The sequence below is a fragment of the Cyclopterus lumpus genome, chromosome 21, assembly GCF_009769545.1.
Source record: "Cyclopterus lumpus isolate fCycLum1 chromosome 21, fCycLum1.pri, whole genome shotgun sequence".
NCBI lineage: Eukaryota > Metazoa > Chordata > Actinopteri > Perciformes > Cyclopteridae > Cyclopterus > Cyclopterus lumpus.
This window is the reverse complement of record NC_046986.1, coordinates 11,657,848-11,680,436: the sequence shown is the minus strand read 5'-3', so window position 1 is coordinate 11,680,436 and position 22,589 is coordinate 11,657,848. Positions and strand designations below refer to the sequence as shown.

Genomic DNA, 22,589 nt, shown 5'->3' with positions numbered 1-22,589 from the left:
AAGTTGTCACATGTGCTGTGTATCAGAGTACCACGCTATCCAACAACCCACCATAGAGGTACCCTGATCAAGACATAATCACCGCCAATTGTATTCTTTTAAATACAGAACCAAAGATTATTGAGAATCAAACCCTAGGTCTTATGATGGTGGTTGAAGAGTTTGCCTATGGTTCAGAAGGTACTGGAATATCAAACAAAGTGGAACATACTGACTCACCTGCGTGACTTTTTCTGTGACATTGTGAGTTCTGTCTTTGACCTTTGGTGCTATGATGGCTGTCTCGGGTGTTGGCGGAGAATGAGTCTTCTTGTCAGTGCCCTCAGAAAAATTGAGTGCAATCAGAGGGATCTTGTGGATGGTGCTATACTTATTGATGTTAGAATCAGAGGTAGAGCCAAGCAGGCTGGACTTCACGTGATTAAAAGCGCCTGGTGATTTAGAACAAATAACAGTCACATTAGTACCCTTAGTAAACGTATCCTATACACAATACCTCAAATGTATATGTTGATAGGATTGCATATTTTTCAGTAACAACCCAAGCTGTTACCATCTGATGGTCAGTCTGCTCACTTGATGTAGTGAGCAGAGCTTAAACAAATACAGTTAATACATTAGTGAAATAAGGGTAATGGTTTTTAGACTTAACAAATATTAAAAGGGGTCCTTCACCTTATTTTTATGTTTAGGTAATAGGGTGACATACTAATACTTTGTAGATACTGTAGATGCATTGGTGTAGCCAGCTGTACACTAGCAGCTGACTATACTTACACAGTACGATTGACTAATATATTCTGGCATCAGCTGATAGTGGAGGAGCTACAGAGAATGTCTATCGACTTCATCTACAAATGTAAAATGCATTACAGCTCAGCGAGCGTATGCTGGTAAGAATAAGATGGGATACCGAGAATTTCACATATTTCATATTTCTGTTTTCCTCACATCGACGCACGTGTTAACAATATGGCGGACTGCACATCTTGAGCTAAAATTACTTTTAATGACATTTGTGGCAACAGAGATCTGTTAAGTAGAGAGTAAGTGTTTCTGTAACACAACATAGTGTTGGTACATGGCTATGCAGATATTTAGGATTTTACCTTGCGTAGTTTGAAAGAATAGCTAGTCAGCAGAACCACAACGTTATCACATAATACAAGCATACATTCATGCAGGTTAGTCTAAAAGCAATGCTTTGATTATTAGCGCAATGACGCGAGCAGATACAAGGCTGATGTGACAAAATCACTTTGTTGTTTTAAGTAATCATAATTTCTCATAATTAAGTGGAGTCAGCCCACTTAACTGATACAGCAAAAGTGGATCTGTGAAGAGCATTTATGCTGATTGCCTTTCTTGAAAGCCATGCTCCAGAACAGCACTGAGTCATGGGCACAAATACATAATTACCTTTGACATTGTCAAAAGAAGCGCTTAGTGGACAACATTTTAATTAACCTATATATATTAAAGAAAAAATAATAGTAAAAATAAATACAATGTGCCTGTCTACAAATGCTGATTCTTAAATGTAACTTTTGATGATTACATTTGTAATAAGTGTACTGCTGACCCAAGTGTCATATGGTTGATTTAACACTAGTCTGCATTCTAATACATAATGTGATGGATGGGACAGTGGTGAGCTTTACACCCATTTCTGCTGGAGCTTTAAGCTCTATGTACATACTGTAGTTCTGTACATACCTTCACTGGTATGACGATCCTTGAATATGCTTTTGGAATTTGAGCTGTAGGCCTCCATTTCATGGACAGATGAGGCTCGCCTCATGCTGTTGAAGCTGCCTCTGGGGAAGGTGTTTGAGAGGGTGGTGGAAGATTGGTGGGGCTCTGTTTGGTACAGCGTCTCCCAGATGTGTTTAGGGGACGAATGGCCAAGTGGTTCAGGGCCGACGCTAGCCTGGGAAGATTGGTGGCTTGAGTCTATGAGACCATGCGTGTCATTGGTCTCAATGGGGCTGCACATGCTCTTGGTGGGTGAAGGGAAGCTCTGCAGGGCCACTGAGCCCTCATTCTCTTTGGGTGGGTCCACCATCACAGCATCTGGGTCCTCTTGCGGAAGAGATTGTTTGGTATTCATTAGGCTGAAAGCGGCCTGGCGGAAGCGGACAAATCTACTCCTCCCTAAAAGATGAGAAAAATTATGAAAAAGCACCGAAAAATAAAAACATCCCAATGTAAATATTTTACATAATGAAAGCCATGATAGGATAACAGGTTTATATAGTAAACAACATGGGAAAAAAACAGAAACTGATATCTAAAAATAATTAGTTTGTAATTTAGAACTGATAAAATACTCAATTTACAGACCCACTTTTATCAATTACAAAGGTCATGAAAGTGGAAATAGGAGAACCAACCTCCTTTTCTTGACTAAAGGATAATCGATTATTATTGACATATAATTAATTCGAAAAATATTATTAAAGTTCTTTTGGTATGTCAGCGACAATAGTAATAAGAAGGCCCGATGTTGAGAACGTCGGGTTCTGAAACATGTCCACTCGTAAATAATGAAATAAACAAATTTGGGCTCTGGTTTCTCAAGTGTGCAGGCCTCCATGTTATTTTCAAATTAATCTTTTATAAGACTTCCATGCTGTGTTTGTCCCCAGACAGGGGATCACATTTCTGTAATTTCTGCAAACCTTTTTGTAAGTGAAGCTTCATGTCTTCTAATCAACAAAACAATGTTGTCATATTCTCTCGTGGTAAACAGTAAACAGTAAGCAGATCAGTGCTCTAAACTACGAAAATAAAGAAAGATCAAAACAGATTGTCAAATCACCTTTTTTCTGTGGACATTAGCATGTGAAAAGGCAGATTGCCCAATCAATGTATTATGCTCCACCCAATTCCTTTATAAAAAAAAACCTTTCAAAAGGGACACAGCAGCCAATGTTAATGACCTCTTGGGACAGTTTTGTCTCATTAACAATAGATTGAGGATGAAAGTGAACCCTGCCTCAGTCGTGAGGCACCCATCTCTCAGGAGCCTCCTTACATAAAGTCATTGCCATCTGTTTTCCATTCCCTGGACAAATGTGCTGATGTTACAACTATAGCAGCTTACAATAGAGCCATGACACTCAACAAGTTTACTGGAGAGGAACCTATTGGCATTCTGAGCTGGCAGGAGATATGGACAACCTTCCTTTCTCTTCTCTGCAGGGAGACTGTCATCAATGCTCTTGACTGTTGCTCTGGCTGCATGTTCATATAATACCTATATAACATATTGTCGTATGGAAAGGTGTAGCGCTATCAACCGCATTAGATGCTCTTTGTTGTCAGAGCTGGTGGCTGCAGACTAAGAAATCTCAGCAACTCTTGAAATAATTGTCTTAAGATTTGGAGCCTACTAACTTTGATGGTCCCCTGACTTTACTTCTAGCACCAACATTAAGTTGACATTTGTGTTTGCAGTGAAATCTGTCAACAATCACCTGCAACACTGACATCAGCCTCTGTTGTACTTTGTGCTTACTGCAAATAATCAAATTGTGGCATGCTAAAACACATAGTGATACATATCTCCAATAGAAAGAAATAGTTAAATGATGAGTCTGAACTAGACTTGTTGTCTGAATCTTGAAGGCATGGCACAATTCATCCAGTTCTATTGATTTGTGTCATGTTCAAGGGGTTTAAACGTCTTCACACCTTGACATCGCATGAATCAGTCATGTGAGAATTAATAGAGTTCCATGTATCAACGAGTGCAGCAGTCTGGGGTGGGACTATGAAGATGGCATTGGGAATTGCTTAGAAGTGGTGATGCAGCCCTCTGTACATTTTAGATAAATAAATAAATAACCAAATAAATAAATATGGAATAGGGACTACATACATACATGTAAATATAAATATATAAAGAAGTCAATATACAGTAGTTTTAATAAATATTTCAAAAATATTATTTGCAAATGTCACATGTATTACCCAGTCGTTCTATTTTCATCTGTTTTATTCAAATGAATGGGGCGTGGTTACCTCCCAAATTCAGACCAAAGCAACATCACAAACATGTGCGAGCCGCGCAGCCCACGGTCCCGCTGCAAACTGAAGTTACATTTCCATCGCTGCCGTCCACCCTTCTACTGGCAAAGCGGTCTAATAGCAGTGGGGAGTGAGCCGGAGGGACCAGAGGGTGCCCTATAGCTAATTATCTCATTTGATGGTCTGATGAACAGATAATTCATCAAATTCAGTGCCCATAATGCTATTTCCTAAGGTACTGTAGCTGACTGAGTTGGATTTGCTCTGGCCTCTAACTGAGTGTTTCTCTCCCCGCCGCTATGCGACTACTTCCCCAGGAGGAGAGCAGACAGCAGCTCGGAGCAGCTTGGAGACGGACCTTCGGTTAGGGGTGCGCTATGTTGTTGCTTTGGTCTGAATCTGTAAGTAAACCAAAGCCCATTAATTTTAATAGAACAGATGAAATCAAAAAGAGCTGGAAAATAAATGTGGAATTGTGAAACAATATATCCCTTAAATTAATAATAAAAATAATAATAATCAATGTATTTATTGAACTACATTGGCTAATTTCTACATTTATTTGTAGATATATTATCTCATTTACTTAATTTCATCGGCATATTTATTTATTTAATGTGCACATTTATTTATTTGATAGCATCGCATAGGTGAGCGCTTGTCGCAGGTTCTTTGATTCAGAAAAACTGTTTTCTTTGAAAACTGTTAACCGTGTTAATTCAGATGACTTTTCAGTAAACTTTAGTTTTCCATGAAAACCTTACTCAGAGTTCTGAGATAATATTCTTGTTTATTCAGAAAAACAGGGCGCATTTCTTTTTTTCCTCATGTGAATCCATCGCAAAGTAGTTTCCTCTATTTTTGTTTAAGATGAGCCTGCTGAGACTTGTATTTGGGTTTATGGTCACGAGAGTGGACAGGTATCCATATTAGTGTGTTTCAGGGTTTGAAAAACATGGGATGCTGTGCTGATTGGACCCTCCATCCACTGCTTGTATAGAATGACCTCAGCTTTGCTCTTTTGTGTGTTGCTCTGTTGTTTTTTACTATTTTGACGAAAGCCTTTTCTTTCCTGAAAAAGCTTATCAGCAGCTTACAGTGCTGCGGTTTAAACCACTTCACACCTTAATTCATGGGACTCTTATGGCACACACATAACTACCATCTGACCTAAACAACTCCATAATCATACCTCAGGTGACTTTTAATTGTGAATCATCCAAAGACGTTTTCCGACTTGCGAACTCCCCACTAGTGACTAGACTGATTAAATCCCTTTTACTTTTGCACTTTGAGCTGTGAGCGAGTTAAAGTATCTCAGGGTCTTGTTCACATAAGAAAGAAAGATGGAGCGTAAGATTAACAAAGCAATCAATGTAACATAAGCAGTGACATGGTCTTTTGTGTTGAAAAAGCTGTGCGGAGCCTCGTGATTTAGCGGTTAGTATATTTTCCAGCCCTCAGCGATGCTCACGAGCGATGGGTAGTATTTCAGAGTGTGAGGTTGTGGATAAACCAGCCAACATAACTTCCCCTTCACAGCGTGTATGTGCTCACCCTAAGGGATAGGATGAGGAGCTCGAACATCTGTAAAGATCTTGGAATGGATCTTCATATTAAAAGAAACGTGTGTATCTGAGCCTCTATTTTAAAGTTAACATATTCTAATGTTGTGGATTGAAAAGTGAAAGAAAGTATCCGTGCACCGAACAGTGTATTTTTCTGCTGAGTAATTTGCAAGTATATTGTCTCTCTATTGTATTGTGTTTTGGGCCTTGAAGGCATGTTGAAGTTGCTGAATGGTGTGTTCTAGATGGCAGGTCAGGGAAAGAGGGATTGCTCTCTTCCAGGTTCAATATTGTGCCAGTTGATACCTGCGGGCCTTTTACCAACTGTCAACAGCAGACCATAATTAGCTCCCCAATGTCCAAAGATCACTTCTAATAGGCTGCTACAGCAAAATGTATGGCTAGGCTTTTTGGGAGTGTTCTCCCTGATCCATTCAGGTAAAACGTTAAAGAATAACTGAATTTCTTTTTGAAAGCAGTGACATGTCCAAGTCATTCCTCTGCTCATGTCAACCTGATGAATTCTTTCGCCAGTGTCAAGTTTTTGTTTCTGTGGCCTAAACGCTGTTGATTACATGAATGTTTCATACACATCTTAAGAAACACTGAATATAGTGTGGGAATAAAAAAGAGAATACAGTGTGTGCATGTAATATAGTCTGGTTGAATGCAGCAATCTTTCGTCAAACCCAATATTGCGTAAAATGACACTTTTATGCCCTGGCGTTATCTAAGTGCTGCTCAAAGATAAAGACAATAGTAAGGTCATACTTAAAGTGTGATGTGTGCATGTAGTCAAGACTCTTTCTAATCAAAAGTCACATCATATTTTGTTCTACCCAATCTACCCACAGGTACCCTCGCTGTAGCACGCTCACAAGCAATCAACTCTGATTAGCAATGTTAGTAACGGGCACTCGCTCATACATTAGAAACACATACACACACATGCATGCATGCACAAACTAACATACACACAGTACAGCACAAGTCAAATGCCAGTGTCCTGGAGGAATTTATGCTGAGGGAAGTGTTTAGCTGAGCTCCGGTCAGAGAAGGATGCTGTGTGCCTCCAATCAGAGAGGAGCGGGAACGTCTCACTGACATTTACACCTACTGACACACATCAAAATAAAAAAATGCTATATACTGTTCTCCCAAAAGACATACAAAAATATATTTAAACATTTTCAACCAGATAAGGAGCAGAACGCTCATTCCCTGAATGCACACAGTGCATTTTACATCATTGTACATGTAAACCGCTTTGTACTGGCAACTTAAATAATGCATACTTTTATGGAATAATAATAGAAGCTGGCAACATTTTTGGAGGAGCATCTCAGGGAATGGAATACAAATCTCTAGTGCCTAATTAGTGTCTAACAGGGCTGTTTTTAGTTTCACGAAATGTGCACCGGCTTAATTTGGAGAAGAAAAAAAAAGAGAAAATGTGATAAATTAATAACACATGCCATGCCATGCATAATATTTTGGTACAGCATCATATCATGATTATTTTTAGCTTTGATCATGAAAGAAGTTTTTACCTAGAGAATACTGGTTTGGGATGAAAATGAAATTTCAACTAATACAAATGCCACTGCAACAAACACCTAAGATAACAACAATGCGTTTTCAGATACATTTATATCATAGTAAGGAAGGAATGGCATAAAAAATACTCACTCTGATCTGACTTTGTAGGCGACGTCGGGCTTATCTTCTCTGTGGAGTGGTCACTTTCCTCATCCACGATGTAATCAAAATTTAAGATAAACATCATCACAACGCCCTCTTCATTTTTCACAGGGATTATGTGAATGTTACACTGGAAGTCAGACCCTGAAAGAGAAACAAAGTGGCAGTGCCAAAAAGGGGAATCATTTATTATCTTTCTGCCAGTCATCTCTAAAAGGGTAAGTATGTCCCAAGATGTCTTTATTCAACCTAAAACTAGAGCGAAAAAAACCCCATCATGCTTAAGGGAAATGATCAAATCAGGCAAGTCATTTTAGAGGCCATTATATAGAATTGTAATTAAACAGAAATCTAAAAATGACTAACACCTCCCTCTGGTTTCACATAAATGTTGGGAAAACAGAGTTGTTCCGATTTAAAGGTCAACGCCTGCATGTCAGTGCAAATGAAATAGTAGAGAGAGATACAATAAGTAAGCCCAGGGGTTAAACAAAGTCAAGTAATAAAAAACAAAGTGCGTTCATGTGTGCATGCCCCATATAGATGCACTGCAAGTATTTTAATGAGAAATACACGGTATGAAAATGACCTGGGCAAATGTAACGCGAGAGCCAGAGCAGCACAGAATAGAGTCAATTTAGAGGATTGCATTGTGCTCATAGGAACAATCACTGGAACCAAGCAATGTGTGAGGCAGTGGAGCAGAAAACAATCCATGATCTAAACTTAGTCTTGAGCCCAGACTATACCCATTTATCAGCTGAAATGGTTATAGCTGAGAGTGGAAGCTATTGATGCCGGGGGGCACAACGGCCCACCAATGAAACTAGCTACTCACTGGACCCTAAACAGCAACACAATAACACATAGACAACCTGGCTGCCATACAATATCACTGTGACCTTCTCTGGTGCGGGAGGATCTTGAAATTACCCGGCACAAGAAACACATTGTCAAAAAAAAAGAAGTAATGTTTCAATTTAATATATTTAGAATACATTTAGTTATATTAGTTATCTGGTCTATGCAATTAAAATGTATAATACTAACTGCCTCTCCATATAGGTCTGTCTGTCCTTCTGTCTGGCTGGTTGTGTTGCTCCGACTCTCAGAGGACACATATTACCAGTGCTCACTGTAATCTCTGCAGGGCTCACAGACACCCTGCCAGCAGCATTCATTAGCTGTAGACTCGCTGTCTGACTAAATATAACAAGCTCGGTCTGCCTCAACATGCCAGAGTTCTGTTGTAAGGATTTCGGCATCAAATCACAGACGTGATGCTGCATTGTCACAACTAAAAATATGATAATGTGATTTCAGGACAATGTAAAAAATAACAAATAAACAGTATTTGAGAATACAGGTAGAATGCAATGTTTCAACAGTATCATGTGAATCAATGTGAATAGCATGTGAATGTGCTGTATGTCTATACTCCACACATCTTGTCATGGGCGCCTGGTTATGTTGTGCTGTAAAGTAGAAGAGCAATGCTTGGAGAGATGCAGAGATGTGAGTCTGTCCCCAGAAAATCCCCTTTTCAGAAAAAGTACTAATTCTACATTGTTCCATTCTACGGTATACATGAAAGCCCTTTTGGTGTTTGACTTTAATCTATTTGATTTAACAATGTGCACATTTTTCAGAGTGTGAGCATTATTCAGTATTGACTTTGAATTATCTGATAAATGCTGCAGGAATTAATATTGTTAGTGATAAATCCTTAAAATCTTCCCTTGACAAATGTACGCTTAATGATATTATATTTGGGGCATTTTCCTCTATTTAAAATTGAACGCTGGACAGGCGACATGAAATGAGGGAATGAAATGCAACAAGGGTTCCAGGCAGTAATTGAGATTGGTTTTGAGTATAAATTGACATGAACAGCATGGCATATTGAACATATTTCTAATTTTAGATTTCTAACCACACATTCTTTGTTTTTAACCAGAATGTGCAAATTATATTACATTTAAAATGCTGTTGTTAACAACAACACTGTGCAATGTTGATCAGTGTTAAAAATTAAAGTGAATGGTTGGCCGAAACAGCGAAAATCTTCTCCTATGAAAGATTACGTAATAAACTAATTGCACGGAAATATGACTATTATTAATATTGTTACTGTAACCTGATGTGCTGAAATGTTCCACCCTTTTCAATTAATTAACAACATTAAAAATAGTAAACGGGAAGTGCTATATGATTTATAACTTGTGGTTTCAGTTTATTTAATATGACTAAGTACTATTTGGTTCTTACAGTATATACTCTATATAACGTTTTTCCCTTGCCCCATCCTTAATTGACTAACCGTATTCTACTCAGAAATATATATATATATATATATATATATATATATATATATATATATATATATATATATATGTCGGTATGTATTTATGTATATACAAATAACCAACAAATGTCCATGTCCATTGAGATAAGATGATGATAAACACAGTATACTGTTTAGGTGGTCTTTTTTTGGTTGTGCCAGACTGAGCGCGTTAAGGCCCAGCTGGCTTCCAGACCACCTGGTGCCGAGCTCCCCTGCTAAGTCTGACTCCAGAAGGGGGCCCTGGTTTCCCTTTTCTGGGTGAGGTGCTCCAATTCTAAATAAAACTAGATCTTCATTTAGCTCAGAGGATTTCTTAAATGTTCTAAATTGAACAATACAATAACCAATGCTTTACTGAATGCAGCGATAAGCATCTAAATGAAAATTAATTGCTTTAGGTTTTCCCTGCTACATAGTCACATGCAAACAAAATCATTGTCTTAAGGATATTTTTCTTTATTGAATACTTCAGACAACATACAGGTCTCATATTACTTGATTACAGAGATAAAGTATACATTATAACTATGCTCTGTGTACAGCCATGACGGTGAATTCAGCAGAAATATTTCTGGGCAAGAGTTTACCTTAACAGATGGGAAAACAATGGTCACGCTTAAAGGCTAAGCCATGGGGGTCCCCTCTCATCCGCTCTACTGCTGAATGTCACCTCTACCAAAAATGGATCAAAGGAAAGCTTCTTTACAACTGCTCTCGTATATTATCTTCTCATCACTAAATTATTTATGATTTTTATTGCGTATTTGCCAACATTGCTCTTATTCGGGTAAACAAATGGAACTTTTTGTGAATAAAACAATGAGCGCTTTTCTTTACTACATTTAAAATCCGTGGCGGTAAGTCATATGATCAGCAGAGCTAATCATGACCTGAAGAAAGACGGCCCCAGCCATTGATTTGGGAACAACTGTGTTATTCATCTTCCTTTTGACTTCCAACCAAGTTCAATAGCTATACTGATGCTATTTTGGTGGGGGAAATTATGTAAACCCAAAGCGTAGATATTTTTCACCCTATTTGTCCTTATTGCAATAAACCTTATTCAGTTTATCCATTAGTATTACTAACTGAGATCCATAGCATTACATGATTACTTTTATGTGTATTCAAAACAGTTCAATTCACATGTACATCAACATGTATAATGAGAGCCTGAACCAAATGTCATTGCCTAACATTATGTTATGATACAATTAAAACTACCCTGTGCATTTGAAGTCGAGCCATAGAATACTTTGTGAATAAAAACAGATGACATGGATCCTATCTGCGATGTTACCTCCTGTTGACTGACTAACTGCCTTGGCAGACATAACCTTTCAGCTAGAGCATGTTGTTGACTATGACAACAGCATACACTGTATATTCAAACCATCAACTGGGAATACACTGACAGTATGTTATATTTTCTCTGACATGAATCAGTGAATTTTAAACTCAGTCATGTTATTTAGAGTTGTAACACCTCACTCGTAAAAGGGGCGTACCAGGGAGCCAGACTGAGCCAGACTGTACTTTTGGAGCCAGACTTAGGTGGGGAGCTCGTCTGCAGGAGGTCTGGTTACCGGGCCTTAAGCTCAAAACATCTGCATGGAGTCGCCGCCCTGTGGGCCCACGACTTGCAAGGCTATAGACATTGGGAAAAACCTATAGGCGTGCCGACCCCGAGCATTGCAGACTGGCTCTAGGGATGTGGAACATCACCTCTCTGTTGGGGGAAGGTACCGGGGCTGGTGCAGGTGGAGCTGTATAAACTAGATAACGTTAGGCTCACCTCTGCATAGCACTTGTTCTGAAGCCGAAACTCCTGGAGAGAGGCTGAACTCCTTTTCTGGAGTTGCCCAGGCCGAGAGGTGCCGGGAGGGTGTGAGGATACTCATGAGCCCCTGGCTGAGCCCTGTTGTGTTTGAGTTCTCCCTGGGAACAAGATAGTTGACTCTATGTGACTGTGAGTCACTAAGAAGAATCTCTGTCTGTTGTTTGTGCTTATGCACTAAACAGATCGGAGTACCATTCCTGGAGTCAAAGGGGAGCATAGTGCAAAGGGGCCCGTGGGCAGCAATGGAGATTGGGAGGAACTCTCAATGATATAGACTTTGGGAAAATGTCTATATTTTTCCAATGTCTATATTGGATCTGATCTGAGCCTGAATGGTGCCATAACAAACACCATGTTCGAGCATATGGCGGATCATAAGAATACTTACCTCTCTGTAAGACCTGGTAAACCAATGTCTGGCTTTGGCCCCTGTCCGCAAGGCATTTAAGTCCCTTCAAATTGTTCGCACAGTCTCATTAGAGAGTAAGACTGCCCCAAGCGAGGGAGTTCTAGTATCTCGAGAGATGGAAATGTGGTTCTGTGTGGCATCAGCACTAATGAGGGCATTGAAAGCAACCATTGTGGTGAAGAAGGAGCTTCGCTGGAAAACCAAGCTCTGGATTTACCAATCCATCTATGTTCTGTTCCTTATATATATGCGCATAAAGACAATGCTCAACAGGATTTGAGCATAGAGTGGATAAGATATGAACGGAATCTCCGTGACGTCTACCACAGGTTTCTGAAGAGGTGTTGTGAAGCTCTAAGTGGGTGGCTCAAGCCGTCACCATCTTGGCAGTGACTACACAGCCTAACTCTAAAAATGGGTAAAGAGATGGATCGTTAGTGCAGCTGAGGCGGGCCCTTGTGACGACCTGAGATGGCACCCACCTATCACTCAAAGGGGCAACACCCTCAATCATGCCTAAATTGAAACCTGTTTAAATCGTAATAATAGACTGTAAACATCTTTATTTCATTTGTATATTTGGGCTTTTTAACATGGCGATTGAGTAGCTTTTGAACGAAGAAGCTTGGATTACAACACAGAGAGGTAGAGTGACTTCATTCTCTGCTCAAGTAGACATTAATCCTCTATATCTTGAAATAGCCAAAAGTTGTTTCCTCCTACGTTAATGAGATCTGGGGTGAAGGTTGTTGTTTTTTTGAGCATTTTAAGTCGTCTAGATTTGTTTTTGTACAGTGGTCATTTACATATAAAATGGTTGTACATCTTGTTTCAATAACATCGGAGCTAACCAGTCAGTTTTAATCAAATACAATGTAAAATCCCAACGAATAAATTGCGGCTCGTGAAAAAGGCTGTGAACATGCTGTATCAACATCAAATGTGTGTGTCTATTTCTCGTTTTGTTTTGTGTTGTAACTTTGATGTGTTCTGTCCACCGTGTTTCTACATTTTCTGTACGTGCTCTATTTTTAGACATGCTGTAATATGTCTTTTCAAATTGGTGAATTGTTTTAATTAGCTTGTATTTTATTTATTTGCAACGCTCTATTTCCCTAAATGTGGCATATGTCTTGTCAACATGCGTATGGAGATGTTTTGTCTTTGTGCATGTGCTTTTAACTCTATCTCCACTGTACCATCTAACAATCCCTTTGGAATCCTCTTTCAACCTTTAGATTTGACATGATTAACTTCTGACCCCGATATATATGAATACATGTAAGCTGTGTAGCGTACAGTATGTGTGCTACTGACAACTACTGGACATTTGGGTTGCAGGCTATCCAACCTTGCTCTTCTACATCAGTCAACTCAGCACGACAACATGATATCTTTCATACTGGGCCATAGCTGCTGGACATGGTTAACATCTTTGGCAGTGGAGCAGTTTGTACTGGCGAGTGCCATTAATTCCCTGACCTTTAGGTAGAGTGTTTCCCTGGGAGCCAAGAAATGTTATTAACACCTGCTTGAATGAATGGACAGTGTATTAAGACTAGTAAAAAGGCTAGCTCCCTTTTCATGATGGAAATTTCATTACCGTAGATTCTATTTCCATCATCAATTATTTAAAGATTGTTGCATACTCAAGTGACCCTTTAAACACTTTGACAATAATCACTCACAGGTCAAACAGAGATGCGGTGAAACTGTTAGATGTATTAAAGAGACATAAATATGTACAGTAGTACTGGTTATATTTATGTAGTAGTACCACTATACATTTTAAATCTTATTTCAAAAAGAGAAGCTATTTCTTTTTTGAACCCTATTCGATTGATGTATTGAGGCTTCATATTAATCTGCATCAGCTGATATGCTTTGGGGAGAAACATGACTAATATTCTTGAGCGCTGTTTTTTGATTTTGTATCTTTCTAACAATGTACTATCTACAACTGGAGCTTTTAAACAGTACAGCCGCAGACCACTGCCTGGCAGTACGTCTTGTATAATGAAATCTGACATGTTTCGTGTTCAGGGCTATTCTGCTTTAAGCCAATACGCAACGTTACTGGGGCATAGCCAATCGGGACTAGGGCATGTAGGGAGAGGCCATGCAAGCTAACCCTTTGTTTAGAGTCCTTGGGCCTTGTGGCAACATCTCGCCTCAGTGAGAGTGCTGCAAGCTACACAGCCTGGCCTAATTTCATCTTCAATCAGTGTCTCGAACGCCATCAGGGATAACTAGCAGCTCCGGCTCAAACTACATTTAATTTGTGTTTACATTTATCAATTCATGATATATTGCTCTGTGATCTATTATTCTGTTAATTTGGCACACATGTCGGTGGATTGAATGCAATGGATGCTAAAATTATATTTGTGTTAGCATAAAGTGACTACTTAAGAGAAAAACACAGATGGTATGGAGAGGAATATTGGATTACCTCCTCCAGTACTAGCATCCCATGAGATAAAAATAGCCTGTGGATGAACATTCCTGTCTAATGCAAAGTTTAGACCTGTACTCGTATGGCGTTCAATGCTCCATCTGCTCCTACTCGCTACCAGTAAACCTGTTTCCCATCGTAATTAAAAAGGATTTAAGCAATGGCAGCAAACCAACTATTACAATAAATATGCAAATGTATCTCTAATAACACCATATTCATGTCATGTCTTTGAAATGAGTATACGTTATAGCATGCTATCTACACTGTCCATTGCACAAAGATGGAAATCCCCACTGGACTTTTTTTAATTTGCAACGAGCTGGATGAGCTGATTTCAATCTAAGAGATGAAACATGATGAGCAAAGCTCTGCATGTGTTTCAACTCATACTGAGAGACACCAAAGAGGGCTACGGGTGATGAAAAGTGAATGTGCTCTTTTTGAGTTGTGGTTACCCAAGAGTCCCGCAGCACACCTGGAGCACTGTAGGCTCCCCTGCCACTAAACACTCAGCAGGGGTACACGGGCCTTCAGTCCCCTCGGTGGGGAGTCACCTATGAAACCCTGCACCCACGCATACCACATGTCCCAGATCATTCAGCATGGTTAGCCAAGCTGCCACTGTTATATAGCCATTATCCATTTAACTTATCTCTGCACGGTGTCAGCTTCCTTTTGTTAAAACTCATTCAGGTACAAAGTATTATTACACCCTGTGGAAAAGGATAGCTTTACAAAGCCATCCAGGGAAAGCATTTATCTCGTTGATTATGTATCATCGCTGGAGGAGGACTGTATCTGTGGTATCTTCTCTCACAACCCGTCTTGGTTGTTCACATAGACAGGAACACAAAATGTAAATGTCCTCATGCTGAAGGCCTTGGCTGTGCTCCTCTGGTCCTCATTGTTCCACTACTTTTTAATGTTCAAGCATATACATAAGCAGCTTAACTTAAAAAAAAAAAAAACAGGCAAAGCTTTGTTGCTCCTGATGTCACACGGCCTTCTCGAATCCCAAACCTTACTGTTTTTCCCTGTAGTTATTGATGGGAGAGGAAAATCAAACTACACTATGTCCTATTAGAACTGAAACATGTAAGGCATGTCCATAGATCGTAATTCAACCAGTGTTTGGAGTGACTGCATCCTCTGTGTTAAAAATCAGGGAGAAATAGAAAAGGGAATAGTGGTAACATATCTGAGCTGATTTATTTTATGTTCTTTTTAAACATGCCGGTGAGATTTGGGACATAGAGTAGGTGCATGGAAAATGGAAGGGGTTTAATACAAAGGATTAAGTGATTTGCATGAAGACTGATAACTTGAAATACAGGAGAGGAGACATGGAATACATCCATTTCCAACTCATCAGCTTCAATTTGTAGAGCGACTTAAATCAATATGGCCATCCCGCTCAAGGATGCCATGGATCTTTCATTCCCCCATAGCAGAGGGAGCATGTGGACTGTGTCCCTCCATACCAGTTTAATGCATTTACCCTGTAAGCTGCTCATTCCCAGTGCCTTGACAGCTTTATTCATGAGCACACACGCTCATTGTAAATTCCTCTGAGGAGTATTAAGAGTTGTGTGAAGCTGCGATGCACACCGGGGAGGATTGTGAAGAGACGGAGCAAACGATGCTGTCGGAAGGTTTCTAGAGCTCTCATCCGCCACACTTTAAACATTACGGGCACATGATGCTTCGATGGAGTACAGCATATGTGTGTAAGATGGGAGACTAAATGAAGTTGCTTTAAAATCCTACTCGTCAAAAACCAAGCTGCTCATTACAAACAGACCCTGGAGTGTTTTGTGTAATTGTCTATCTATTTTAGCAGTGTAGCAGCTGGCTCTTGGTTTCTTTCTGATTGGCAAAAAAACCAAAAAATAGTACATGGCTTTTGATGGTACATCAAACACGAATCCATGGCCTAGAATCTAGTCAAACTCACAGTTAAAAATGAAAGCCCTGGCTCCTTATGATTAAATAAAATATTCCATCTCTTATTTTCCAGCTTGGAGGTAATCACAGAGTACAAAATATGAGTTAACAATAAGACGCATACAAACTCAAATGTTGTCCTCTGTTGGTGCAAATGCTAGCACAAAATAAAAAGAACAACAGCATGTTCTTGTTGTGATGCTCTATAAAGGAGTTATTTTGGTTTATGTCATGTTGACCATAAACACCTCATGTGAGAGGTTATGGTCAATCCTGGGATTCATGCCACTGAGCGCTAACATCGTATTAATACTCTCTGACTCAGGATTGCTATCTCTGCAGTGCACCATTCATGCTGGGACTAGGATTGGCCCAAAATGAATGACAAACAGCTGTCTAGCATTAAAGGGAGAGCAGGTTTTATGCAAAACGGGCGATGCTGTAGTCTACCACATGTACAGCAATTTACTAATTTACAGATTAGTGGAGTGGTCCGCTGTCTATTAAGGCTGCTGTACACCTTTGCTGCAAACCACAACATGGCTAAATGAGCCATGGATCTCAAATACAGTGTGTTTAATTTGGAAAAGTGTTAAGCCGATATATTTTTGATAAAGTCAGAGAACATTGTGAATTTTACAGGACAGCAGGTGAGGTCTGTCTCATTACCACCATCCCTCACTCCGTCCATCAACGTACACACACTGTGGATCACTTGACATTGCACCGACTCCTTCGTCCTATTTCTATGTTCAATCCAAAACTAAGAGGTCCACACCATCAATTTGACAGCCAGACTTTTTTTTTTTGTCATCCAGGCACATGATGCTGTTAATCTTGGCAGGTGTCAAAAAGATGTATCCATAGTACCGTTATACACCTCTTCTGTAATGCATTCACCCAAAACCTAATAATTCAGCGTCTTCACACCACACCACCACAATCTAATGTGATTGATTAATTAAAGGTGGATGTTATATACAGCATAATGTTGTTTTTTGTTTAGATTATATGTTGATGTTTTGCTTTACGAGAACATTATTTTCATACGTATTCATAAACCTGCTGATGTATGGGGAGAAACAAAGCAAGTCTATATGTATCTGTTTACGTTCACCAAATGGGACATGAATACACAAACAAAAGAAGTTATTTTGGAGCTAACTACCAACTCTGTCTTCCTCTGCCAGGGGTAGTGTCTGAATCCAAAACACATCTTGTAACTGACTCTGGCTGGTTGGTAACAGGCTGATAGGCCACGTCAGGGAGTGATGGACATAGTGAAGAGCAGGAGTAGGTGCTTTCTCAGGAGCAACACGCAACAAAAGACCCTTTTGGCTTACGGGCATTCTGCGACAGCCACACTGTCGTACAAGGTTACTTACTCACCATCCTTACGGTAGTAGGTGATCTCCACCTTACGCTCCTCGGACCCAAACACAGCCTGGGCCACCTGGCTGATGGCCTCCTGGTCCGTCAGGTTGCCGTGGAGGAAGTCGCAGGTGCATGGCTTCTGCATGATGTCCGGTCTCGAGAAGCCTGTCATCTCACAGAAGCCGTCGTTGCAGTATATAATTGCACAGTTCTCCACCCTGGCGTTGGCTATCATAAATTTCCGGTCTAAGTGTAAAGAAAAAGCATTTAACTATCTACTGGCTCTGTAGCACAATTATTTTTGAATGAAAAGTGCTTTACAAATAAAATGCATTATTATTATTATTATTATTATTATTATTGTGTACTGCTATGTCAAATCTGACATCAGAGCCTACAACTTGGTTTCAACTCCTATAAAAGCAATCAGCAATGAAGTTAATTAAGTTCACTGACGCTGGATAACAAAATAAGCAATGATGATTTTGTTAATCAAATCTCATATCACTTTGGTTTGCATTTTTATGAAGAAAAAAAGCCATGCCAATAAAAACATGCGTTTATTCCCATAACAAAACATCTTTTATTCTCATAAAATGTTTTGAATGGGAATTATTTTTTTCTCCACAAAATGACCCTTGCATGTATTCATTCATCGTTTCTGCGTCATTGTGAATTTGTCAAACACATTTATCGTGTTGTATATCAGGTGGCATCGATTGCAAAATCAAGAAGATACTTACTCTCACCCTCGAATTTCCGAATAATCATCCCAAGGAATGTGTTTTGTGGCGCAACGTGACCTCTTCTCACAGGCATGTTTACACAAAGAATATCCCGGGATCTCCAGTAAAAAAAAAAGAGCCTTTACGAGCCAATCCCAAAGTTACAGATGATGGCTCTTTGTGATGTTCTCCTTACCACAGACCATGCTCGACGCGGCCACTCTCTCTCTGTCACTCTCTCTCTCTCTCTCTCTCTCTCTCTCCACCTAGAATTACCTTCCCACTTCTCCGGGGAGTTCTTTAGCCCGCTTGTATGCCTGCGCATGTAAATGCCTCCTCGCCGAAACGCACGGAATCGGGGAGGATTGCTCGAGTTATATTCTGTGCGCAAAGCATTTCGCGTTGAGGCTGGATGCGATCCCGACGTCCTCTGTGGCGCTGCGTTGGGCGCATGCAGCGGACAGTGGTTGAAATGCCGAGGGGAGTGACGTACTTTCCCATGGGACTTCGTTCCCTCCACCTCGAGTAAAGATAAAACCCCAGCCTCGTGCACAGAGACGAAGCATTAACGGAATATATAATATATTTCATGCCCAACAATATTGCCTTGCAAAATATATATGTTCAATTATCCTAACAGTGCACTTTCAATGCACAGCGACGTGGTTATACTGTACAAGCTGTGGCCTACTCTCGTGAATGTATTTAAAGTCCGATGTTATATTTCTACACACGCATTATTTTTTAAGCTTTAAGTGTATATGCTTTAATTTTGGTCTGTAATTTTGGTCTACATTTATTTCCCCACAACTGACTTACTGAAGAGTATACTGTAACTTGTGCTTTAGTTGTACTATTCTATATTGAGCCATGCTTTGTATGTGTCTAAGTCCACTGGTAAATGTATGAATATGATTAAGCCTCTCAGTAAACGAGTTACTAATTCTTAAAGGAATGGTGCATCATTTTGGGAATCTCGTTCCAAACACTCGTGTGAACCACCACTTCATGGTTTCGCTGGAGGAAAGGCAATGTTTTATTTAGATTACTTTACCCATCACTTTTGTGAGTTATTGCTTTAGAACTTCTGGTGAATCTTGATTTCATAGATGGAGCCAGACTATAGCTGTTTCCAGGTCCTTATGCTAAGCTAACTAGCTGTTGGCTGTAGTTTTGCATTGTATTGACAGACATGGATGGTCGAGCTTCTCATAAGCAGATTTCCTAAAATGTCAGTCAGTTAGTTTGTTTCAAAACTCAGAAGTTCTACATGATTTGTTGATATAAAATGAAGTTAAAGAGGTATAGTCAACACTTAAACATGTTTTTTTAAGCTTCATTGGTGCAATTTTCTACACAAATAGTTCAAAATGCCATCTGTTTTAAACCAGCCCTAAGATTAATGGATACATCTGCTTCATGACATAAAATAATGTTACCACCCTCTCATCTGACCTGCTCCTTGCATCTACCCACCGCATCTCATTTTACTTTTTTTCTGTGCCACATCCACCATGCTTTATTGTTAAAACTGAATTCAGAAAATAACCCGAACAGCAGCCTGGTGGCAAGAGGTTGGTAAATTCAGGTGATAATAAATCCTGACAACACTGTAATATGTCAAGCCATCAGTTGATTAAATGGTAGAAATATAAAAATATTTCTTATGTTATGCGCTATGCTGTTTAATGTGATCTGTAATAATGGTTGTTAGGCATCCACTCAGCCGTTTTATTGGATGAATAAATAAGCATTTACAGCCACACTCTGCCAGTAGCAACGTTTTAGGGCTGTTGTTTCTTGGTCAAAAGGGCTATAAGTAATAGCTCTATGTTTGTATATGTACTACTAGAATACATGTCAGAGTAATGTCAACTTAAGTGTCATTGTAACCTTACTATACTGCCTTTGAATACATTCAAAGTATACTCACTAAGTATGTTTTCTTAAGTGTTTTTCTTTTCTAAGCTGAGACACATTTAATGTTCGGTTTTCCCCTCCTGTTATTCACAAAATGAGTTGCATATTTTTGACACCTTTTCTTTTGTCGTTTTTTGTATTCATCGTGGTTAATTAAACTTGGTTATAAATTATACCAACACGTTGGTGTAATTTTCCATACAACTTTCTAGAAATCGACATGAGGTAACTTTGAATGAGACGCTGTCCATGGTGCTGTTCATTTTTTGAATGGGTAAACCAGAGAAATAAAGGTTTGTCCACTCCGTGAGGACTACTGCCATCAGCCAGGTGGTGAAGAACTAACAATATATGCATAATGCAAAACCTCACTTACAGTCTTGAAACATCTGTCCCAGTATTTGAGGTCAAGATGCATTTGGCCAATATAGTTTGAGAGAACATATGGGATGAATGTACATGTACAAACATGACCAAATCCAGAGATCATACATATTTCATTCATATGAAGATGACTTTGTTGCCTTTTACTTCCTGGAAGCTTGTGTATAGCTGCAGGTGTGTGTTTGGAAACCACTCCAGGATATCTTTTTTCTTTCTCCTTCAGTTTTACTGGCCTATATTCAGGAAATCGGGACAAAAACGTGTTGCGTTATCTTGTTTCGTGCTGCAGTGGTAAACTTTAAAAATAACATTTTTTGCAAGATCATTTTGGAGTGTTTGTCCTCCCGTACCCATAAACACAGATCTCCCCAGACCACAGTGCTTAGTCCGCTGTATTTTATTGAATCACTGTTGCATCAAGCCAATTTGCAGTATGTTTCCATTACTCACAACACAGCTACAGTTGAACATTTTTGTGGGGAGGGAGAGCAGCCGTTATTCACAAACAATTAGGTTTAGAAAATCATGACTTGCTTGTTTTCTGTTGTTTGTCTACCTTAGCATTTTATGATAATAATTGAATTGATTGATTTGGTCAATTTTTGGAATGGGAGTCCAGACTATTACTTACAGTATTATAATTAAGGCCAGAAATATCATTGCTCCGTGTATCTCACGTCTCGAAACATACTTAATTAATACTGGCATATATGCTGACTGGATGGGTAGCAATGGGTGATACTTACTGAAAGCTGCACACAGGGGAAACAATGTCCCATGGAGAGCTGAATGCCCTTGGGTAAAGGCACATTGTAGTGTGCAACTACTCAGCAAGCTCGCTGACCTCACAATGCATCTGCATCACACAGTGAATTACACCTGCAATAAAGATCTTACAAGAGCTACTTTTGTAACATATTTATTAGCAAAAGTAGTGGAGAAAAACATATTTACAGAGTATTGATTTGACCTTAAATTATGTGTCTTCCTCAATTTCTATTAGTAATTATTATGTGCAGAATTTGGCTTTTTTGTGAGTGTTATATATTGGATGATGTAATGTTTAGAGGCAGCTTTATACTGTACCTGAAATGACAGGTGTGCAATTTACAGTAGAGGGGATACACATTGGGATCAACTATCTGATGGGCAGCACTTCACTCAACTATGTGGAATCAAATTAAGTGCGTAAAACCCACAAACTCATACCACGCAGGTTTTAACATGCTGATGTTAAGAGAGCAGTTACGGCATAGTGCCGCACCATTTATATTCATGTGGTGGTCTCAAACAAGATCTATGAATGCCTATCTCATATTATAATCATTTTCAGGTTTCAATTTTCTATAACAACATGTTTGCATGCTGTAATGTTCAAAAAACACTTTATTGTTATCCCGCTACCTGTCAGCATACGCCTGTGTTTACCCTCTAACTGGAAAGTACTGGTTCTCTTGAGAAAGCCCAGTCTATTCTGATTGGCTTACCACTTCTGCATCTGCCTATAATTTGACAACAGTCTCTCAGGCCCAGGCCCACACAAAATGTCCCCCCTGAAGCCATAAACCCTGCACCCTGAGGGGGTTAAGTGATGTCACCTGTCAAATGGATGAGTGTGAGAGGCTCGAAATGCTTGAAATGATATACGCATGTGACAGCACTTTGCGGCGACATATCACCATGATACGATATTACCATGATAAGGACTTGCTATGTTCAATTGTGAGTATTTATTTTATACTTTTTCTCCCTGATTTCAATGACTTTCAGGCTTGCCTCACAATATGAGAGTTAATTGTCAAATAATCTATTTACTTGTTTTTGTCAAAACAGCTTCAATTACAAAATGAAATGTTTGATGAATAAATCTATGTAATAACCCCTTGC

General features: G+C 39.4%; 1 protein-coding gene across 1 annotated transcript in view; it reads right to left on the bottom strand.

Annotated features, from left to right (window-relative positions):
* The window catches only part of LOC117750289 (potassium voltage-gated channel subfamily H member 7), a 32,507-nt gene extending 14,015 nt beyond the window's left edge, over positions 1–18,492 (bottom strand). Inside the window, exons 1-5 of the mRNA XM_034561442.1 lie at positions 18,417–18,492; positions 17,689–17,919; positions 7,290–7,445; positions 1,717–2,154; positions 220–431 (exon numbers count right to left, since the gene is read on the bottom strand). Coding sequence (XP_034417333.1) covers positions 220–431; positions 1,717–2,154; positions 7,290–7,445; positions 17,689–17,919; positions 18,417–18,492 — 1,113 coding nt within the window. The remainder of the gene's footprint in view (positions 1–219; positions 432–1,716; positions 2,155–7,289; positions 7,446–17,688; positions 17,920–18,416) is intronic.
* Positions 18,493–22,589: the final 4,097 nt, after the last annotated feature.